Source organism: Cervus canadensis, chromosome 28 (genome assembly GCF_019320065.1).
Source record: "Cervus canadensis isolate Bull #8, Minnesota chromosome 28, ASM1932006v1, whole genome shotgun sequence".
NCBI lineage: Eukaryota > Metazoa > Chordata > Mammalia > Artiodactyla > Cervidae > Cervus > Cervus canadensis.
The window spans coordinates 16,999,322-17,023,153 of NC_057413.1; the positions used below are offsets into that span (position 1 = coordinate 16,999,322).

General features: G+C 38.9%; 1 protein-coding gene and 1 non-coding gene across 2 annotated transcripts; one reads left to right on the forward strand and one right to left on the reverse strand.

Annotated features, from left to right (window-relative positions):
* The first annotated feature begins 936 nt into the window (after positions 1 to 936).
* LOC122429823 (placental prolactin-related protein 3-like) lies at positions 937 to 13,448 on the forward strand. Its single transcript, XM_043450477.1, has 5 exons — positions 937 to 991; positions 8,289 to 8,470; positions 10,669 to 10,776; positions 12,486 to 12,662; positions 13,257 to 13,448. Exons 1-5 carry the CDS (start codon positions 937 to 939, stop codon positions 13,446 to 13,448), a joined length of 714 nt encoding a protein of 237 aa, XP_043306412.1.
* LOC122430191 lies at positions 6,227 to 6,336 on the reverse strand. The gene has a single exon (XR_006266270.1). It is a non-coding gene; the product is annotated as a U6 spliceosomal RNA (small nuclear RNA).
* Positions 13,449 to 23,832: the final 10,384 nt, after the last annotated feature.

Genomic DNA, 23,832 nt, shown 5'->3' on the forward strand with positions numbered 1-23,832 from the left:
TTACTAATGAGGCATATCAAAAGGAAGGTAATTTCCAGAGTTGACCACTATATTGTTTGCTATATTTCATTTCAAAATTGAGCCACCTAGTAAGGAAAATGAGTTAAGAGACCTAATACATGTAACTTCATGGCTGATTCATGTCATTGTATGACAAAACCCACTGAAATGTTGTAATTAGCCTCCAACTAATAATAAATAAAAAAAACAAAAGAGAGACCTCACTAATATATCGACAGAAAATCAGTTTTAAATGGGAGGATTCATGGATTATAATTTGGAGGTAATTTATTACTATTACTATTCAACTGGTATTGAGACTGTAGTCCTTTTGATTCTCTATTGCATCAGGTAATAATTTATTATAAATATTAATAGCAACATAGGGACACATACTACTAAAGTTATAGTGAATAGAGAAAGACATAGAATATAGTAGGCAAGAAGTAAAAGTATGGGAAGTCAGCAATGGTAGTAAAGTAAAGGGCAGTATTGCCTTGAGAGGAAGGAAGGTTCTCAAAGTTTCTTCAAACACCAAGAACAAGCCAGATATGACGAATTAGCTTTATTTGTAAACCAGAAACTCTAACAAGAAAATTTAAGTTCACAAAAATATTACAATGCTAAAACCCACAATTTAGACAGAGAATAGGGTAACGTAGGGTATATAGACATTCAAATTCGTCATTGCTTAGTGCATCAGGCACTCAAAGACCACCCTCACTGAAGTCTTTCTCTATTGCTCAACCTACAGGTACCAGCATGGAGAAAGAGATAGCTCTACTCCACAGGAAGTTGAACCCTACTTTTATGGCCTTGTGGCTTTCCTTAAGAAGCATTTGATGCAACAGATCATCTGATGGCAACAGACCATCCCGTCTGGCTGACTCCCCACGGGCAACAGGAGTCCTCACCCTGGGATCATTCCACAATCCCATGGCTCCAGCTCCCAGCTTCCGTGGACACCAGTGGACTTACAACCCTGTCCGAGGTATGAAAGGCTGCAGCACGATTTGTCTATGCGGTTCTCATTCCGTTGTCGGTCACAGTTTAGTTAGTTCACTCCCTAACAGCATCAAATGACTCCCCCATTCCAGTGGACGGCCATGGAGGCGAGGATCTCTCCCCTGCGCTTCAGCTCCCTCACCCAAAGGTGCAGGCTGGTCCCACTTGCTCTCCTCCTTCTTTCCCCTTTCTTCTTGTCCCTTCTTTCCTTTGTCCTGCTGAGTTCTGTATGGATCCGGATATTCCTTCTCAGTAGTCAGGGATTCCTGCCAGCATTCACCTGGTCTTCTGTGAGAACAGCTGCATCTTCAGACCTTCTTGATGCATCGGTGGAGAGAGGTGTACCCCACTTCCACCTACCCCTCCATCACCTTGTCCACCCCTATTTGTGGATGTATTAGAAACGAGTTTCCCTTTCTATTAAGTAACATTGCCATCACCACACATGTTTAACTTTTTTTTGAGGAGAATACAGATAAGTTCCACTCTCCTCAGTTGAGTCAGTCATTCAGTCATGTCCAAATCTTTGCGACCCCATGGACTGCAGCATGCTGGGCTTCCATTTCCATCCCCGGACTCTCATGTCCAATGAGTCTGTATGCCACTCAATGATGTCCACTCTCTCAGAGAGTATTTTTTTTTTTTTGAGATTCCTTACAATTGAGATCGTATTGTATTTTTCTTTTTCTGGCTTAGTTCACTTAGTGTAATGCCCTCCAGTTTCATCCATGTTGCCATAAATGGAAGGATTTCTTTATTTTTCTAATGGCTAAATAATATTTACCTATATGTGTCACATCACATTGTTTTAATCCATTCACCTATTGAAAGATACTCAGGTTGTTCCTATATCAAGGCTACTGTGAATAATGCTGCAATGAACATGGGGATACAGATCTCTCTTTGAGAAAATGATTTCATTTCCTTTGACTGTATATCCAGAAGTGGGATAATGGATCACATAACAATTCTCTTTTAAATTTCTTGAGTAACCTCCGTAGTATTTTTCCATGCGAGTTGGACCAGTATACATCCCTACCAACAGTGCATAAGCACTCCTTTTTCTCCACAACCTCCACAAGATCTGTCATTTATTACATTTTTGGTACTAGCCATTCAAACAGGTATGAGGTGATATCTCTTGTGCTTTTGATCTGCATTTCCTTTGATTATTAGCAATGCTAAGCATCTTGTCATATACCTCTTGACCATCTGTATGTCTTAATTGTGGGAAAAAGGTCTATTCTTTTCCCACATTATGTTTACTATAAAGATGTAGAATATATTATGTTTACTATATTCCAATATATGAAACTCTATTGCCTACCTATATATCAAGAATGAACTATCAGAAAGTTGAATAAAGTAAACAAGCCCATTTACTATTGCATCACAAAAAGATAAAACACAGAAATACACTTAAGCAAGGTGATAAAGATTTTATATGAAACCTCTAAGACATTGATAAGAGAAATTTAAAAAGAGCTAAAGATATGTAAACTTAGGTTGTCTGTTCAACTTGTTTCTTGAGGTAGGATTTGTATTACTATAATCTTCCCTCTTAGAATTGCTTTTGTTGCATCCTATAGGTTTAAATCATCATGTTTTCATTGTGCTTTGTTTCTAGGAATGTTTTGATTTCCCTTATTTCTTCAGTAACTTGTTTATTATTTAGAAATGTGTGGTTGAATCTCCATGTGTTTGTGTTCTTTATTTTTTTGTCATACATTGATATGAATCAGCCATAGATTTACACGTATTCCCCATCCCGATCCCCCCTCCCACCTCCCTCTCCACCCGATTCCTCTGGGTCTTCCCAGGGCACCAGGCCCGAACATTTGTCTCATGCATCCCACCTGGGCTGGTGATCTGTTTCACCATAAATAGTATACATGCTGTTTTTTTGAAATATCCCACCCTCACATTCTCCCACAGAGTTCAAAAGTCTGTTCTGTATTTCTGTGTCTCTTTTTCCGTTTTGCATATAGGGTTAGCATCAGCATGAATGGATAAGGAAGCTGTGGTACATATACACCATGGAATATTACTCAGCCGTTAAAAAGAATTCATTTGAATCAGTCCTAATGAGATGGATGAAACTGGAGCCCCTTATACAGAGTGAAGTAAGCCAGAAAGATAAAGAACATTACAGCATACTAACACATATATATGGAATTTAGAAAGAAGGTAACGATAACCCTATATGTGTTTGTGTTCTTTAAAGTTGTTTTATTTTTCCTATAATCTATATCGAGTCTGATAGTGTTGTGGTCAGAGTAAAGCTTGATATAATTTCAATTTCCTTAAATTTACTGAGGTTTGATTTGTGACCCACAATTAGGCAAATGTTCCATGTGCACTTGAGAAGAAAGTTTATTCTGCATTTGGATGGAATGTGCTGAAGATATCAATTAGGTCTGATTTCTTCAATATTTCCTTGTAGCCTGTTTCCTTATTAATATTCTGTTTTCTTGATCTGCCTATTGGTAGTGATGAGGTCTTAACATGCCCTACTATTTTTGTGTTACTGTTAATTTCTCCTTTTGTGTCAGTTAGTGTTTATCTTATGTATTGAGGTGATCCTATGTTGGCTACATAAATATTTAAAATTGTTCTGTCTTTTTCTTGGACTGACCCTTGATCATTTGGTAGTGTCTTTCTTTATATCTTATAATAGTTTTTATTTTAAGGTCTATTTTTTATGACATGGCAATTGCCAATCTGGCTTTCCTTTGATTTCCATTTGCTTGGAACACCTTTTTCCATCCTCTGACTTTCAGTCTGTGTGTGTCTGTAAGACTGAAGTAGGTTTCTTGTAGACAGAATATATATGGGTCACATCAAAATCAAAACCTTCTTCAGAGTAAAGAACCCATGAATAAAATTAAATGGCAACCTTTGGAATGAAAAAATATTGTAAATCACATATTTGGTAAGGGCTTCATATATAGTTTATATAAGAGACTCATGCAACTCAGTGGGAAAAAAATCAAACAACTCAAATTATTAAATGAAGAAAGGAAGAGTAAGTGATTTGAAAAATCTGAAGATCAGACTGTAGATGAGAGACACTGTAAGTTTTTCCTTCCAGAATAAAAGCCTCTGTCTTCCTGGCATTGCTTTCTTTATTTTCAATCACCTGTTTGGTGATTGCAGTTAACAGTATGCATCCTTCACTCAATAGCAATCACCCTACACTGAGCTGTGTGCTATGAATCGCCCTACTAACTATAAAAAAACTAATAATTACATACTTAATCTTGAGGCATCTAAAATCCAAGGTGATTTTCAGAACTTTCCACTCCATTGTTTTCTACATTCTATTTCAAAATTGAAACACCTAGTAAGGAGTGAGTAGGGGACCTCAATAATGCATAGGTAGAAAGTCATTTAAAACTGGGAGCATTACTGGATTATAATTTGGGGGACTGTATTATTATTAATACTATTGTAATTTTATTCCCTTTAATTCTCTGGTATACTAGATTGATATTTCTTTAAAGTAGTAATACAGACACTATGGAGAAGAGGGTGCAGATTCCTTAAAAAACTGGAAATATAACTGCCAGATGACCGAGCTATCCCACTACTGGGCATACACACCGAGGAAACCCATATTGAAGGAGACACGTGTACCCCAATGTTCATTGCAACACTGTTTATAATAGGCAGGACATGGAAAAAACCTAGATGCCCTTCAGCAGACAAATGGATGAGAAAGCTGTGGTACATATACACAATGGAATATTACTTAGCCATTAAAAAGTATAAATTTGAATCAGTTCTAATGAGGTGGATGAAATTGAACCCTATTATACAGAGTTAATAAGCCAGAAAGAGAAACACCAATAAAGTATACAAATGCATATATATGGATTTCAGAAAGATGGGAACAATAGCACTGTATGTGAACAGATAAAGACACAAAGGTATATAGAACAGTCTTTTGGATTTTGTGGGCGAGGTGAGGGTGGGATGACTTGTGAGAATGACATTGCAACATGTATATTATCACATGTGACCTGAATTGCTAGTCCAGGTTCGATGCATGATCCATGGTGCTCGGGGCTCGTGCACTGGGATGACCCAGAAGGATGGGATGGGGAAGGAGGTGGGAAGGTGGTTCAGGATGGGGAACACTTGTACACCCATGGCAGATTCCTGTCAATGTATGGCAAAACCAATACAATATTGTAAAGTATTTAGCCTCCAATTAAAATTAACAAAATAAAATTGTAATACCAGTATAGAGACACATAGCCCTCAATTTACAGTATATTGAGAAAGACAAAGCTTATGACACAGGAAGTGAAATCACAGAAACTTAGCAATAGTATCAAAAGAAGGGGCAGTATTGCTTGGAAAGAAAGCAGAGTTCTCTAATTTTTTGGAGACAACTAGAACAAGCCAGATGGGAGCCAACTACCTTAAGCTGTATACCAGAAACTTCACCAGAAGGAAAACAAAGTTCATAAAAATATGCTGATGCTGAACGCCAAAATCCAGACAGTTAGCGAATAAGGTATTGTATATGTAGAGACTGAAAACTACTCAGAGAGGTAGACATGGAAGCAAATACACTAATGAGCATCAGAAAAATCAAAGTACAAAAGTGTCTAAAAAGTAAACCGTAAAGAGACTTGGTAGTCTGATCAAAAGAATAAGAGAATCAAATTAGACAACCAAAATACAAAGACTTGTGCACATGACAGATCCAGAGAATGCTCAGGAGAGAAAGTTTCCCACTTAGTGGACCAGCGAACAGAAGCCTCCAGCATCAGGAACAGAAACCCTGGGCAGGACACATGAATGTGCGCTTCTGGGAACAGCCTCAGTTTCAAAGTTTGGGCACTATACCACCTAAAGGCGAACACAGACAAGGATTATAACTTGCTATGATACTGAATCACAGATTATAATATTTGTTAGTTCACTTTTCTCATTCAACTAAAAAGTTAATGAATCACTAAGCAATGATAATTGACACCTTCAGTTTCCAGTCAGATCCTCTTTAGTCATACAATGGATATCTGAACCTGTTATATGGTCCCCAGTAACAGTTTTAATAGTTAAATTTATTGATCATTAATTTAGTGCAATTCCTTTACAATACTGGACTGCCAAACATCAACATGGGTCAGCCATAGGTTTACCTATGTCCCGTCAACCTTGAATCTCCTCCCCACCTTTCTTCACATCGCACCCCTGGAAGTTGTTACAGAAAAATATGGAAGGCTTCACACATTTGTGTGTCATTGTTGGGCAGGGGCTATGCTAATCTTCTCAGTATTATTCTAATTTTTTTAATATATGTACTACCAAAGCAAATACAAATATAACACTTTAACAGAAAAAAAATCATATAGTTAGTCATCAACAAACAAATGATCAAGTACTTTAGGAATTAGGGTATTCTGCTCTATTTACTGCCTGTTATAAAACTGAATTTTATAAGGTACAAAGTTCCATTTAGTAATTAGACATATATGTATTCATAACACATGTACACATGCACAGAAATATATGCACACAAATACGTCTATGTTATACAAGCTATTGTTCTCCTTGCCTGTCACAATAAGCTCTTTAGTTGATGAGAGAGAGAGTCCCAAATTTCTCCAACTTATATATCTTCTTTTTGAGAACCACTTCTTTGGTTTTCACCACCTAACTTTAAATAACCATTTTATTCTTAGGTACCATGCCCCTTTAAACTAACTAAGAGCAGAGAAAACCTAGTAAATGCTGATATCTTATCATTAATTAAATTACCACTCTTCTGGTAAATTGGAAAAACGAATCATGTTCAGATCTCATTCAGGAGGATAAAATCTCTATTTTATCAGTTCTCTTGTCCAAAGTAATCCTGGCTCACTTCAGTCTTAAATTCTGATTATTTACAAGGGACAGACAGGAAAAGTAATTTTAAAATCATGCTTGCAAGAGTCTATGATTTTATGCTTCTGTTGGCCAAAGGTAGGGCCGGGAATAGTTTCTGAAATATTACAATACACCATGGAAGCATGAAGTTTTAGTTCTCCTATCAAGAGGAGATGTTTGGAGATGGTTCAAAAACTCAGCCCCATGGTTGTCAGGATGTGCTCCTGACCAGACAGATGGATTTTCTCCCTGAAACATCACAGTCAGGAAAGGCCAGGCGTGTCCGAAGAGCCAGTGATGGGGGCCTGGGTGCTGAGCAGGTAAGATTCTTGATGACCATCTGGAGATTTACCTGCCATTGTCTCAAAGAAACAAATGTAATGAGAAGATTAAGGATGCATAAAAGTAGAAGAGCTGTCACGTTGCCTAGAAGAAATTCTAGCCAGGAGAACCAGACCTCCACACTGATAATGTCAAAGACGTTAACAGTGAGTGTTTTATAGACAGAGCAGAACAAGTGGATAAAACCAATGTTCTAGGGTCACTGCTGATTTGCAGTCAAAGACAAAATATTTTTCTCTGCAAGGAGAGTTATCACAGCTCCTGATGTGGTCCTGGTTACACACATGAAGACCGAGAGCCCACAGGCATGTGTGATGTGACATCAGGAAGTGAACAGATGACTGTATTGGTGCCCAGTCACCTCCAACTGCTAATAATGGGTCCTGGGGAAAATTATTTGCCCTTTCCAAGACATTGCATCTTCATTAACATAACTTGATGTTCACAGTGAAGATGAAGGCTCTCACAAGGTTACCGTGAAACATAGATTTTAACATGTTTTAAAGCTTTTGGGAAAGTATCAAAGACATGCATGGATACGAAGCTGAGTTAGCAGATCCAAGGTACAGTACCTTTTTCTCTTAGTATTCTCTCTGTACTCAATAGTAGTGATCAGTCAGTCATGTGTTTACTCTTATCCCAGTATGATGGTAAACCACATAGATCAACTGTACACTTCTTGTCATTTCAGTGTCTAAAATTCAAGCATTAGTCAATGTAGAGTAAATAAATCACAAACTCCTAAGGGCCTGGCTGCTCATAGTCTGCAGTTCCAACATTAAACTGTTTTAAAAGAGTGGACAAAATACTCTGGCACAGAAGTACTTCTGGGAGCAATACAAAAATTCAGGGAGTAACCTACTTCTCCAAATATCCATCTGTGCAAATATCATCATCCATCTAAATTCACACAGAAGGCGCTCCTTCTTCCCCAGCCCAGCTACTACAGCACCAACTCCTACTCAGAGCAACAGGGAAAGAGAAGGCTTCCCTCCACAGGATGGATTGATAACTTCAGTGACTAGATCATCTCAGAATAGCTCATGTTTTTATTTTAGCAGGGTCCTTCCTGCTTCTGCTGCTGGTCCTGTCAAATCTGCTCCTGTGCCAAGGCAACATATGCCAGTCCTGCGGTCCTGATGTATTTGGCGTCCCCCTGAATTTCCTTAGAAAAATGTTTAGCCGTGTCTCCAGGCTGTCCCATGACATCCATAACCTATCCACAATAATGTTCCATGAGTTTGTAAGTAATCTGGTGGTGGTGGTTTATTTGCTAAGTCGTGTCGAACTCTTGCAACCCCAAGAACTTTAGCCCGCCAGGCTCCCAGAAGGTACCTTCACATAAGTGACTGGGCCAAACTGTCCTTTCAACAAGAGGGCTGCATCAGCCAAACTTCAAATAACACACTCTCTAGGTTAAAGATGCCGTCAGCTCATAAGGTGTGGATATCAAAGAAAGGACCAGTTATGTGAAATATCAAAGACTCCTAAGAAGTGCAATAAAATTTTCAGTTTCCTTTCATTCATTTTTTCTTTAAATTTCTAAAATAAATGATTTTGTATTTGTCAGCTAGGAATGCCATAAAAGAATACAATAGACTCGGTGGAATAAATACCAGCAATTTGTTTCCTCACAGCTCTGGGGGCTAGATCCCAGATCAGGGCACCAGCAAAGTGAGGTTCTGGTAAGAACTCTTTCTTCCCAGGATGGCTTCTCCATGCGTCCTCTCACAGGGTGGGGGTGGGGAAGAGAGACAGAGGAAAGGACACACAGACACAGAGACAGAAGGGAAAATTCTCTGGTGTTTCGCTTCATGCAGACAACAAACCTATTGGATGAGTGTTGCACCCTAAGAGCTCATTTAACCTTAGTGGGCTTTGCTGGTGGCTCAGATGGTAAAGAATCTTTGCACAATAGGAGGGACCTGGGTTCTATCCCTGGGTCTGTAAGATTCCCTGGAAAAGGGAACGGCGAGCCACTCCTGTATTCTTGCCTGAGGAATCCCATGGACAGAGGAGTCTGGTGGGCTATAGACCATGGCGTGCCAAAAAGTCGGAACCCTTTTCAAAACACAGTACTTTGGCAGTTCAGGCTCTAACACATGAATTTGAAGAACACACATTCAGTCCATAATACTACCTGACATAACGCACTTTTAGGTGGAAATGCGGAAAAGGAAGCATGGTGATTTTCTGGTCCTTCAGTATCTCTCTGGGCTTTCTTCTCCAGGCTCAGAGTAAATAGCCAATAAATGAGAACTGCTCTGCAGTGAACTGGGTGGATGGAACATGTTAAACAAAGCTGAATCCTGGTCACAAAAATGATTATTGGTAGTTTTTTTAATGCTACAAATTATTGCTTTAAGAATTGCAGTGAATAGGTTTCATGCTACAATAGAAGGGGAGTTTACAATTGGACACAATTATTCTTTTTCTGATGAAGGTATATGAAAGTTATATGTTAATTCTTTTATGTCAATCAAGGAGCACACAGTAGAGCAGACAGCTAATAAAAAGCGGTGCTAAAGATTTCTATTAAATTCACGTAGTTCTTTGTACTCACTAGTTTTTGTTTCATCCTCCATTTTGGACTGTCCATTTTTTTCCACCTCTTCCAAGTAATCTCTTCAAATGTTCATAACTTCCGCTAAGAGATTAGTTTTTCTCTATCAAAGTATTAGCTAGATTTTTCAACTCTTATTATTCTCAGTCCATTGCTTAGTATTTCCTATAACTTTACAACATTTTTTTCTGACTCACCATTTTGTCACCTTAAACAGCATTGTATTCTGCACCTGGGATGAACACTAAGCTTTTTCGTGAGCGGGTTCAGAGATAAGTTAGAGTCATTACAGTATTAGTCCTTATAAGGGAATATATTGGCTCTAACCCACAGTAAACAAGAGATTAAATGGTTAAATATATGTGCATCCATGCATTCTAAGTCACATCAGTTGTCTCCAACTTTTGCAACCCTACTGATGTAGCCCAAGAGGCTCCTCTGTCCATAGGATTCGCCAGGCGAGAGTACAGGAGTGTGCTGCTGCACACTCTTGCAAGGGATGCTCCTCACCAAGGGATCTAACCTGAGGCTCTTATATCTCCTGAGTTGGCAGGAATGCTCTTTACCACTACCATCACCTGGGAAGCACCAAGTATTGGTATGAAAGTACTATATTTGGTTCAAATACTAAAAAATAGAAAAAAAAAATGATAATGATAAAATAGAGAAGGGAAAAATCTGAACTTAGAAAAGTTAGATGTAAACTCATTTTTATAGAGAAAATGTATAGAAAAAGTAGGAAAAGAATGACTTTCACATTCTGTGATGCCCCTCCGATAAAAAATTGCACGTCTATAAAACATGTTAATGTTCTTTCTGGTAATGGGCTCATCTACTGAATATCTAACATCCCTAACTAATTGCCTGTTCACTTTCAGGATGAAAAGTATTCCCAGAGTAAACCAGATTATATCAATGCCACCTACGACTGCCACACCAATTCAGTCCATGCTCCTGAAGAAAGAGAAAAAGTCCAACAGATGAACGTGAGTCTTTCACCTGGGTTTTACACTGGATCAAATGAGACTGTATGTAGCTTACCAAGCTTCAGATTATTAGAGGTAATGGTAACTGTACATGCAGAAAATGTTGGAGGAACTGTATGCAGCTGAAGAGAAATTATATTATGCAGTTGATGAAGCATGAGCGAAATCAAGGGATTTCGTAGTAGCAAAATCAACAACAGATCTATAAATTGTCCATGCAGACAAGTTTAGTTCAAGCAATGCATTAGACACAGGATTGCAGCTATTATTCTGTACAAAATCATGAAATGAATGGGAACTTCCATGTGTAAAATATAACATTGCAAAATTCATGAGTATGTAAGAAACACACTCCAGTTTTGAGCACTCCCTGTTACTAGTGACTCATACGTGGGAGTCCTATACTGCACCACTCCAGCCAGCGCCTCTGCCTTTCAAAGCTCTCCTGATTCTGCTTCTACTTCAATGACACCTCCTTCATTTGTCACTCTCAATGATTCCTTTGTCATCTTTTATTTTTAATTTGTTTAAGTTTCCCCTACAATGGCCTATAAAACATTGTTTTGCTTTTCATGGCCGCAACAACTGCCTCTGTTCTGAGGACAACACAGGTTACATACAAGCCTCAATAATTAATGGCATCTCCAAATTTTCACCGTTATAATCTCTCCTTTCTGATTTCCTGCATTACCCTTTGTCTTAACATTATTTAAAATATTTTGACTTGCATCCCCCCTTAAAATTCTATCTTTTCTCTCTACAACTCTCTTAATGATATCAGCATTCTTTTCCTCTGTTAAGCTCATTAATAATAAGGATGATCAAGTAAAGGAAAAGTTCAAAATGGAGGAGGACAAGGGATTTTTCAATAAGCTTGAATTTAATGTTTATTGAGAGTTACTACATGGCCATACATTTTACTAAGCACTTTATGTGCATTACTATATTTCATCCTACTTAGTTCTCTGTTCTTTACCACTAAAACAGTTCAAGGCTATAATGAAATCAAGCATATTAACTAGAGATCTTCAGCCTCCTGGCATTTACATGCTCAATTCTACTAGTAGTAGTGAACCTGGGGGGGAAACCCTCCATTGTAAATCCCACATGTCAACAAGACAGAGTCTTCCGATACCAGCTTGGGGGCTGGTGTTGGGATCAACTGAGGAAAGAAAGCCTGTTTGGGAATGTATGTCTTCTTCATTGTCTCTTTCTGGTAGCATCATAAAACAGATCAAAAATCGAAACTCAATACGAATGACTCATCTGATTAATTAATACTAAAGAATCACTGGGTGACAATGATGTGGGCACAGGTAGAATGCCTCTTTCCTGAGTCAGGTACTGCAGGCGCATACTGACTTGTCAAAAAATACTTAGATTTCTCTCAAGCAAATATACAAACATAAAAGAACTAACTCAGTGGGTGGTAGAATTTCAGAGGAAAAAAGAATATTCTTCATGTTATAAATTAAAACTCATCAGAAGAATTAATGCCTAAAGTAAACCAAATTGTTAATAATTCAGCGAACTGTGAGCTAATGCTTACATTTTATCATTTTTCAACTGTTACTACCTTCAGAATTCTCTGCATACACATAAGAATTAACAGAAGTCTTGTAGGTGAGCTGCTCTGAGCAAAGATCACATGTAACCAAAACCACTGAATTATGATTATTTTAATGAAGCTGTTTCTTATGTTTGCTTAGAATGAAGACCTTACTAAGTGGATACTCATGTTACAGTACCTCTGGAGAGATGCTCTGTATGATCTAGCCCATGACGTGCGGTTTAAGAAACACCTCTCAGATACTATCCTATCAAGTGCCAAAAAGAATTTTAAAAAATTATTCAGACTTCAAACAATAGAGATGCGATTCAGCCAGGTGAGCATCCTGCAGAGGGCTTTCTTGTTTTGTTGATGACTCTGTAATGCATAAGGAGATTTGAAATATCTCATTTTGTAAGAAAAAGATTCATGATTTTACATGCTAGACTGCTACTACATAAAGCAGGAGCCTAGTCATTCATAGTGATGGATTCTACTGTAAAGGAATCAGAATTTCACTGCATTTTTTTGTCATGTGCAGCTTTCCCTCAATTGCACACAATTCCACCAAAAGTTTGCCTCTTCCTAGGCACAGGTGGTTGAAATATTTTCAAGAGTAAGAGAAAGCTCAGCATTTTCCTCAAAGTATCCCAGTACATCTGCTGTTGAATTTCCACTTGCCTTCTTTCTCTGTTCTTCTGAAATCAAAGGATGATAATGGGAAGGAAAAAAGAGAAAGGTAAAATTAAAATTGAGTTATGTATCTACTCTGAGATTCCTAATTGTTTTCTCATAGGCTGGCTCCAAAATCCATATCTAGAGAGTTTTCTATTCGTATGTCTTCCCCAAATCTTAATTTATAATTACAAGGGACAAAGATAAGCAGATAATGATAAAATGAATAAAAAGTCATTTTCTTTTGGGTATTCAGATTGTTGATCCAGTCAGATCGAAGTTGACCAAGAATCGCATTTACTGGTCAGGATACCGATCCCTGGTGTCCAGCAATGGAGATATGCATCATTCTGCATTTTATAAGCTGTTCAAGTGCCTGAGCAGGGATTCCCGTAAAGTTGACATGTACAGCAAGATACTGGCGTGCAGAATCAGCGACGAGTGCTAAATCCACATCCATCCCATCCAGCTCTGAGATGGTCCTAATGATCTATCCCATAGCAAGCTTCTTTGAAATTTATAGCTTTTTAATGCATGCTCTGTGAAATGGGTCTCCTATTTTTTTTTTTTTCATTAGTTGGAGGCTAACTACTTTACATATTGTAGTGGTTTTTGTCATACATTGACATGAATCAGCCATGGATTTACATGTATTCCCCATCCCGATCCCACCTCCCACCTCCCTTTCTACCTGATCCCTCTGGGTCTTCCCAGTGCACCAGGCCCGAGCACTTGTCTCATGTAGCCAACCTAGGCTGGTGATCGGTTTCACCCTAGATAATATACATGTTTCGATGCTGTTCTCTGGAAACATCCCACCCTTACCTTCTCCCACAGGATATGCAAAACAGAAAAAGAGACACAAATGGGTCTCCTCTTAAAAAAATAAACACAGACTCTGTAGAGATGTCAAAATCTAAGAGGGTAGTTTGTTAACATTTCTTATTTTCAATTAATTGAAAATCAAAACAAAATCCACCCCTACAATTGAGAGAATGAAGCTCCTATTAAAATTAGTCAACAATAACAGAAGCTGGCATTACAAAGAAGACCATTAAGAGATTACATAAGAATCAGAAAATTATTCTGGGTCAAGTTATGAGAATCAAAGTATTAAAAATTATTCATGGTTCTGGTCATGCTACCAAGAAGACTGAATCCTCAGGATTCTTTATGAGCCAGCTGTGAACGGTCAGCCCACTGTCACAGTGTTACACCAGACAGGATCAGTGCTTCGCACCTTTGTACAAATAGCATGAGGTTTACTGAACTGTCTAAAGATTGTTAGGATGCTGTCTTAGTCCTTCTGGGTTGCTATAACAAAATATCACAGTCTTATAACAATGGGAATGGATTTCCACTGCGTGGTCATGCAGGGTCCTTTCTGGTCACATACTTCTTATTGTGTCCTCAAATGGGGGGAAGGGCTCGGGAGGTCTGTGTGTCTCTTATACATAAAAGCACTCATCTCATTGAGTAGGCTCCATCCTTATCACGCTATCACCTCACAAAGGCACCACCTACGGATGCTATAACCATGGGAATCAGGATTTCATCATATGAAACTTCTGGGGAACACAAAGTTTGAGACCATAGCAAATAAAAACGTGAACAGGCTCCATCCTCCTCCAGTGGCTGTCTTCACCTACACTCCACTGCATCCTCATTTTCTGCATCACCTTGAAGCCATTCCATACATTCTATCACTCTGCGTTTCACAAGGCCAGGTCAGTCAAGTGTCAACTCCATCTCATATTCAGCCTATTCAATGTTTCCCTCTCCCCTGCTGAGGCCCAGGGGACCTACCAGGAAGCATCGATGTGTCCATTTCTGCAAGGTTTCTTCTCTCTCCTTCTCTGGATCTTCATTCCTTGGGCCATGTTGGAACAGGGTAGATGGTAACAGATGGGAAAGTTCTGACATCACTGACTTACACGGTGCTGTTGTAGCCTTCTCTTTGTCCAGACGGACTGATCTGAAATTCCCCCTGACTGACAAGTGTTTCTCTTGTGGGGTATCCTTGTGATTGTCCCGGACATTCACAAGTTGGGGATCCCCAGTGCCATAGTTTCCTTTTTTCAGGGGAAATGTTCTGGTACCCACAGCTCACCACCTGCAGTTATCACCACAGCCTCTCTGTTTCCCTCACTCTGCAAGCACCATCTGGAGAAAATTCAGTAGTCCACAGTCAGCTGCCTACAAGCTGACGCACAGGAAACCCATGTATCATAAACACTCTGAACCATTGAATGGCAGAAATACTGGTGTACATCTGTCCCCTGCCTGTGGCCTCTGGACAATTCTCCAACTGGTCACATAGACACCGAGGAGATCAGAAACCTGGATTCAAAAACACATTTATCTGAGAAGTGAGATACCATTCTTTCTTCCTTTTAGAGTAACTATACTAGTCAGTAATTATTTGGCCTTACAAACATGATCTAGTAGGTCCCTGGACTATAAAATCCTCCAAATAGACTGAGTCTCTACTGAGACTGGAGCAATGTGACTGGATTTGGGTTGCTCAGCTTGTTCAACAGCCTCCAGACAACCTGGGAAGAGGGCCAATCTCTTGACTGGCTCTCCTAAGAAGTCAGTGATTTTGCTGGGCTGGTTGTGCAGCATCTTTAGGGCTTTAGCAGTAATTCCTAGTAAACAAAATATGGGAAATCAAAAGATAGAAGGGAAAGGGGGATGAAAAAGAGAGAAGGAAGAGAAAGACAGAAAGAAGGAAGAGCAGCAAAAGGAAACTGAGTCAAGGACTTGTGTAGTGAGGATGAAAAGTTGTTAGGACACTGTATTTTTAAGGATCCAAATATATATATTTATATATATTTTAATATCATAAGGCCAAATATCTCATAGTCCCTTTTAGTTCCATTTTTTCTTCTCTCCCCTATTTCCTTAAATTGTCCTTTATATTAGAAGTATACTTCTGCTATTACTAGAGGCCATAGTTCTAGAGATGAACAAAGCCTGGTAACTCTTCTGGGCAGAATCCAGCCAAATTATCTTCTTTTACACAAAGACACCTTTCACCCATATACAGCAACATTGTCCACCAAAACCAACCTCTTCCCTCATACCCAGGATTATTGTTTACTGAGTCCTGTCCCTGCCTCTAACTGGGATGACCCAAACCTTTCAAAACATGACGATATACTCTGCCCCAAAGCAATCTATGAATACCTCCTTTGGCTCCTTCATGCATATAAAGTTTCAGCTTTCTTGTATTTTTAGTTTCTTCTTCCAAAAGGTAAAAGACCAAAAAAAAAAAAAAAACCCTGTAAGCACTTTCTAAGTCATTTACAGCCCAAAACATCTAATGCTATTGTGTTACTTGCTTAAGTTTCTTTCCTTCAATGTCTAGCTATTTCCAGCAGAGAGGATGGTATTTATTTGAGGGAAAATTTGGCAATAAAGTGGACAGTACAATTGGAGCAAACATATACTCACCAATAGACCACACCCACCTTCATGTATTTGTCTCTTATAAAATTTATTTCATCATAAATTTAGGACTTTACATCAAGAACAGAGGTAGTGACATTGAGAATGCTGTCCTTGCTTAACTGTGAGATATAAATTGAATATGGTAGATTTCAGACAATATTGAACAGAGCCATAGATATTCTATAGAGTCAGTCAGGTATAGCCAAGAAGGGGATATTTGGACAGGATTGAACAATCACTCCCTTGCCATCCAGAAAGCTTTGATTTTCCCCTCTTTTACAGATTTCCATGTAAGATTACATGTGAAGAAATGCCCTTATATAACAAGAATAGTAGCAGTGGTTACCGAAGGGAAACAAACAAATGAAGAAACTTTGAAGTTTACTGACCTTATAGATTAGTAAGTCACATGTCATGGAAACAGTGAGGACTTAAACTGAGGTTTGAAAAAGTCTCTATTTTCCAGAAGCAGGCCCTCCACTTGTGGAGAAGGAGAGGGTGATATAAACACACAAAATACCATATTGCATGGTAGAGTGAAGAAGAATAAGACGTGATGCCTACACGTTGCTACAGTAGATTCAGGTAAACCTAGGAGCAATCTGAGTGTGTCATAGGAGTGATGCAAATGGGATGGCTTTATGATGGAGCTTTGAATGGTTGATGGGATATTGATATGGAAATGTAGGAAAACAGTATATCTGTCCATTCATTTAGGATCATCTTATGAAGGAAGGGTCTCCGACACGCTAGATCAAGGCAACTGAGATATTAATACATATAGCATTACAAGGTATCAGTGAATAATCAAGTCTGACAAAAACATAAGTAATGTTCTCTTTTTACCATTCATGTTGTATCTCTCCTGATTATGCTCCCATGATATACTGTATATATTATTGTAGGGTTAGAATGGAGAAATACTTGAATGGATTTTTATGCATTTGGGAGAATCATATATGCCACTTTGGAGAGTTTGTCTTTTTTCTACAAGACAACAGGAAAGAACATTTAGTCCAAGAGAGCCGATTATGCAGAATTAGAAAACAGAAACTTTAAAAATGTGGGTTGAGGATTTGTGGCTGTTGGTGCTGGTAGAGAATAAGAAAGAGAGCAGAAAGAACAGGGAATATCATGATACTAAAAAATCAAAGAGGATTCTGCCAAGTGAAAAGACGCAAAGGATGTAAGAATTACAGGAAATGAAATAGACCTTGACAAATCCTTCATGTTTGTTCTTCTCACTCTATATCCTCACTTATGGCTAAAGCTCTATAAAAGCCATTTCTTTTCCCTGGAAGACCCTCGTTCTTTTACCTTATTAGCTCCCAACATCTTTCAGATCTCAGTAAAAACCACTTCCACAAAGCAGCCTTTCCTGATTTTGACACAGCTCAGGTCTCCTTGTTATGTGGACATATGGCATTATGTGCTTTTCCCTCTTGACACATGTCCCAATTATGGTACAGCGTTTAACTTTGACATTTACCTCATTTCTATTTTTCTATTAAAATTTAAGTCCTAATTTACAAAGTCCACATGTGTGCTCTTCACTACTATCCATTCTTTGTATCCAACAGGCCTCCGATAGGTGTTTGTTCAATGAAAGACTTTTATTCGTGCAGAGTAAAATTCCAGTGAATTTTGATGCTGCTCTCACGGCATACAGTGAACTAAAACCAATGAGGTCTTTTGTTCCACCGGAACCCTCATACCCTGATTATTTGGACATAATTACAGAGGTAGAACTGTGGGGCTTCCCTTGTGGCTCAGCTGATAAAATATCTGCCTGCCATTGAGGAGGTCTGGGTTTGATCCCTGGGTTGGGAAGATTCCCTGGAGAAGGGAAAGGCTACCCACTCCAGTATTCTGGCCTGGAGAATCCCATGAACTGTGTAGTCCATGGGGTCACAAGCCGGACACGACTGAGTGACTTTCTTTCACAGAACTGTGGATGCACTTGCTTTTTTTTTTTTCACTTATTTTTATTAGTTGGAGGCTAATTACTTTACAATATTGTAGTGGTTTTTGTCACACATTGACATGAATCAGCCATGGATTTACATGTATTCCCCATCCCGATCCCCCCTCCCACCTCCCTCTCCACCCGATTAATTGTTACCCTATTAGGAGGAAAGCAGTGGATGTTCGGTCTTTTATTCCACATACACTAGCCCTCACAGCTTCCTGTCCTAAGATAATGTGATAACTGAGTCACTGACTAAAAGGCTGAATAGAACAGAACTAGAGACAGTGCTCGAAGCCTGCCACCTGAGTCTACTTTTTACCATAGTATTCTTAATTTCGCTAGAGGAGTTTAGTTTCTTAGCTGTACTCTCTGATGATGACAGATAAGAATACTTTAAGGAGAACCTACAAATCAAATATTCTTACATTGTACACAAACACCTAATCCTTCTTCGAAGGTACAAAAGAAATTCCCCTCCTTGATGAATTTTTATCTACTTTTCCTGGATGAAAGTACCATCTTCCTCCTTATGGCTTCCTAATTTCATTCTTACCATTTTTATCTCCCTCTCCACATTCTGACCTATATTATAGCTAATTATCTGAACAGCACCAATCCCTACTCCTTTAAATGATTTCCACTGGGGCTACATGGGTACACCAACTGCCCTGAAGTTACTTTTCATTGAGTATCGAACATGGCAGAAACTGGCCACCATTTGTTCTTTCTGAGGTAAATATTATAATTAAAAACAAATAGCCAGCCTTGGTATTTTGGATAAACTGACAACTGGGCAAAATCTTAACTGCTATTCCAGATAAAAGTTCCCTTTGTGTTAATGTCTTTCTTTTGGAGAGAACTTGCATTCTAGATAGCGTTCAGGTAAATAGAAATGGGACTTATATGTTAGCTGGGAAAATAACCCACTGTTGCAGGAAACAAAGGTAGACAAATCACTCATCTTCTGTATACTTCAAGATCCTTTTATTAGGAGCTGGCAGCTCCTACAGTAAAGAGTCTGCCTGCAGTACAGGAGACCTGGGCTCCATCCATGGTCAGGAATCCCTGGAGGAGGGCATGTCAAACTACTCCAGTATTCTTACTTAGAGAATCACCATGGACAGAGGAGCCTGGCTGGTTGCAGTCCATGGGGTCGTCAGTCCATGGGGTCATAAAGTTTAGGACATGATGGAGCAACTACACACAGAAATCTTCTCAAGGTGACATAGTGACATTTAGAAACAGTTTCTCTCACTAGTGTGCTCAACTACAACTCTTGCTTTTCAATGGAAGATCAAAGATAAAAGTAATATTCCATAACAGTCAATTGATTATTTCTATCAATGATTTGTTCTAAAGGTAAGCTAGGGAAATACATTGTGAGATAGAGCAGATAATGAGAAGGATAAGAGATCCAAACAGGGAAGCTGCTCAACCAATCTATAATTTTCTTTTCAGAAAAAAAAACACACCTCAGTTTGGAATCATGTTTTATACAGAGATTTGCATAATCTTTGGAAAGGTAAAGGATTTTCTGCTCTAATTTACCTTTTCCAGTTGAAAATCCAAGCCCTAGAGAAATGAAGCTAGGTTTTCCAAGTCAAAGTGCAGTTATTTTAGGATTCTGATGACAGCCCGTTGACAGGCCTTAGGGTCCAGTTGCTTCATCTTTACGCTGACCGACTGGAGATTGGGGTACCAGTAATGGTGCCGTCTTCAGGCTGAATTGCTTTTATTTTGAGAAACTTCTTTCTTTGCGCTTAATGCCTTCAGCTGATAACATAATTCCACAATCTATAGGTTTAAATGTTAATTACCTCTAAGAAAATATGTTCCCAGGTGAGCATGTCAAAGAATTACAATTTGAAAGAAATGTACAATTCTATGGAATATGTTACCATGTGCCACTTTATTTGGCATTGAATATCTATGCTGCCTGTTCCACATTCATGACCTTGGAAGGGAAAACAAGATTGACATTTTTTTTTTCCCCACTTAAACATGTCCTGTGTTTTAGTTCATGCAGGCTGCTGTTACAAAATGCCAGAGTCTGGGTGGTTTATAAACCACACTATTTATCACTGTTCTGGAGACTAGAAGTCCAAGGTCAGGGTGCCAGCAGGGTTGAGTGAGTGAGGGCCTCTTCCAGGACATATTTCTAAATAGTAGGGATGAGCAAATATTTCAGGCCTCTTTCACAAGAGCCCTAATCCCATTCATGTGGGCTCTGCCCTCATGGCCTAATTATTTTCCAATGGTCCCACCTCCTGAAATCATCAATTTGGGGATTAGATTTTCAACATATGAATTTTGGAAGAACACAAGCATTTAGACCAGGGCACCCAACGAGGAGACTGACTTGTCTGAAGTAACCCAATGCCTCATGCGTACTGAATGCTCTGTGGTGCTGATAGGAAGCCGAGGACTAAGGAAGTTGAATAAGGACCAGCAGCCCCAGGTGAAGGGTCTGAGATGGCTAACTCCTTGATAGTTTTCAGAACAATATATGAGTATCTCCAGCATCTTCCCTGGTTAACAGTCATTGAGGAATCCCCCCTTCCTATACATGTCCTTATTTGAAATATGAGTTAATTACAGAGTTCTTAGACAAAGTACCATTTGACCAACATGATAATATGACGACTGTGCATATGAAGAAAGGGGTCTTTGACAGATGCAAATTTCCGAGTGGAAAGTCCTCAAGACTTTATTCACTTCAGGTAGCAATTACAAGTTTGGGGATCTTCCAAGACCATTCCTGGGTTCCATGATCAGCTAGGACTCCAAGAGCTTCCTGAAAGCTGTTATACATGTGGTTATGGTTTATTCCAGATCTTTGATTTATTTTTAATTCATTATTTATTTTTACTAAAGTAAAATTGGTTTACAATGCTATAAATGTCATTTTTTGTTGAACAGGGAATAACTTGTATATATATACATATATCCACTCTTATTTAGATTCTTTTCTCATTTACCAACAGACAGGTTCCAGAAAGGAAAAGGAGTATGTCAAGATTGTATGCAGTCATCTTGCTTATCTTACTTATATACAGAGTACATCATGAGAACCCCTGGGCTGGATGAAGCACAAGCTGGAATCAAGATTGCTAGGAAAATATCAATAACCTCAGATGTACAGATGAAACCACCCTTATGGCAAAAAGTGAAGAACTAAAGAGCCTCTTGATGAAAGTGAAAGAGGAGAGCAAAAAACTTGGCTTAAAGCTCAACATTCAGAAAAGTAAGATCATGGCATCCGGTCCCTTCACTTCATGACAAGTAGATGGGGAAACTGGACAGTGGCCGATTTTATTGTTTTGGGCTCTAAAATCACAGCAGATGGTGATTACAGCCATGAAATTAAAAATGCTTACTCCTTGGAAGGAAAGTTATGACCAACCTAGACAGGATATTAAGAAGCAGAGACATTACTTTGTCAACAAATATCCGTCTAGTCAAGGCTATTTTTTCCCAGTAGTCATATGTGGATGTGACAGTTAGACTATAAAGAAAGCTGAGCACTGAAGAATTAATGATTTTTACCTGTGGTGTTGGGACAGACTCTTGAGAGTCCCTTGGACTGCAAGAGATCCAACCAGTCCATTCTAAAGGAGATCAGTCCTGGCTGTTCATTGGAAGGACTGATGTTGAAGCTGAAACTCCAGTATTTTGGCCACCCGATGCAAAGAGCTGACTCATTTGAAAAGACCCTGATGTTGGGAAAGATTGAAGGCAGGAGAAGAAGGGGATGACAGAGGGTGAAATGGTTTGGTGGCATCACTGACTCAAGGGACATGAGTTTGGTTAGACTCCAGGAGTTGGTGATGGACAGGGAAGCCTGTAGTGCTGTGGTTCATGGGGTCACAAAGAGTTGGACACGACTGAGCGACTGAGCTGAACTGAACTCAAGTAAGTTATTACAGAGAATTTCGTAGAGTTTCCTGTTCTATACAGTAAGTCCTTATTAGTTATCTATCTTATATATATTAGTGTGTACACGTCAATCCCAATGTCACAATTCATCCCTTGCTTCTTCCCCCTGGAACCATAAGATTATTTTCTACATTGTGACTCTCTTCCTGTTTGTAAAAAAGTTCCTTTATACCACTTTTTAATATTCCACATATGAGTGATATTATATGCATTTGTCTTTCTCTGTCTGACTTACTTCACAAGGTATGACAATATCCAGGTCCAACCATATTGCTTCTGATAGCATTATTTTGTTCCTTCTTATGGCTGAGTAACATTACATTGTATATCTGCACTGCATCTTCTTTGCCCATTTCTCTGTTGATGGCCATTTAGGTTGCTTCCAAGTTCTGGCTATTGTAAACGGTGATGCAGTGAATACCGCTATGCTTAGTCACTTAATCGTTTGAGTGGCATTTTGGAGAGAAGTAAAATAAGGCTTGCCTAAAGATTCAGAGATAGTGAGTGGTGGAATGCGAGAATGCATAAGGGCTAAAGTACTCCAAGGTTCATACCTAAAGCCCCTATGTTGCAAAAATACCAACAATTATTTTTAACATTTTTATTTTTTGGTTGCTTTGCTGAAGGGCTATTTTTTTAGCATTTTTATTTTTTTGGTTGCGAGGCTGAGGGCCTAATCATCCACTGGTAACTACTTAATTATTAATCCTTTTGCTTAAGTGACATTTAAGCATCAAAAAAGTCTCCATTTTGCCTTTTTCAGTAAATACTGCAAATTTTTTTCTTTTTTTTTCCCTACGTAGACCCCAACATGTATAAATCAAATGTCATGAATAGTGAGTAGTAAGCAGAGTATTGTTTGAGACAGAATTGGCAAATAAAACTGTAGATATTTAAAGTATATAACATGAGAATTTGATATGTGTATATATTATTTTACAAACTTACTTTTAGTTTCTTTAAAATGTGTTGTACAACGATGTGAGTCAGCCATAAGTGTACATATACCCCCTCCCTCTTGAGTCCCCCACTCGCACCCCGTCCCGCTTCTCCAGGTGGTCACACAGACGGGGTGAGCTTCCTGTCTCATACAGACACTGCCCACCAGCTGTCTGTTAACATTTTACAGATGGTAATGTACTGTGTTTCAATACGACTCTCTCAACTCAACTTGCCCTCTCCTCCCATGTTGTGTCCACAAACATGTTCTCTGTCTGTGCCTCCCTTTCTGCCCTGAAAATAGGTTAACCAGTGCCATTTTTCTGGATTCCATATATACATCAACATACGATATTTGGTTTTCCCTTTGTGACTTATTTCACTCTACATAACAGGCTGTCCTTTCATCCACCTCAGCTCAAGTGACCCAAATTCGCTTCTTTTTAAGGTTAATTAAAATTCCCTCATATAGATGTACCACAACTTCTTTATCCATTCCTCTCTCAGTGCACATCTAGATTGCTTCCATGTCTTG

Bases quoted from the DNA above. Each gene is read 5' to 3' on its own strand.
- LOC122429823 (XM_043450477.1), top strand. From the start codon at position 937: ATGGCTCCAGCTCCCAGCTTCCGTGGACACCAGTGGACTTACAACCCT. The intron at 10,777-12,485 runs GTGAGTCTTTCA...ATGTTTGCTTAG, and splicing joins AAAAAGTCCAACAGATGAAC to AATGAAGACCTTACTAAGTG. The intron at 12,663-13,256 runs GTGAGCATCCTG...TTGGGTATTCAG, and splicing joins TAGAGATGCGATTCAGCCAG to ATTGTTGATCCAGTCAGATC.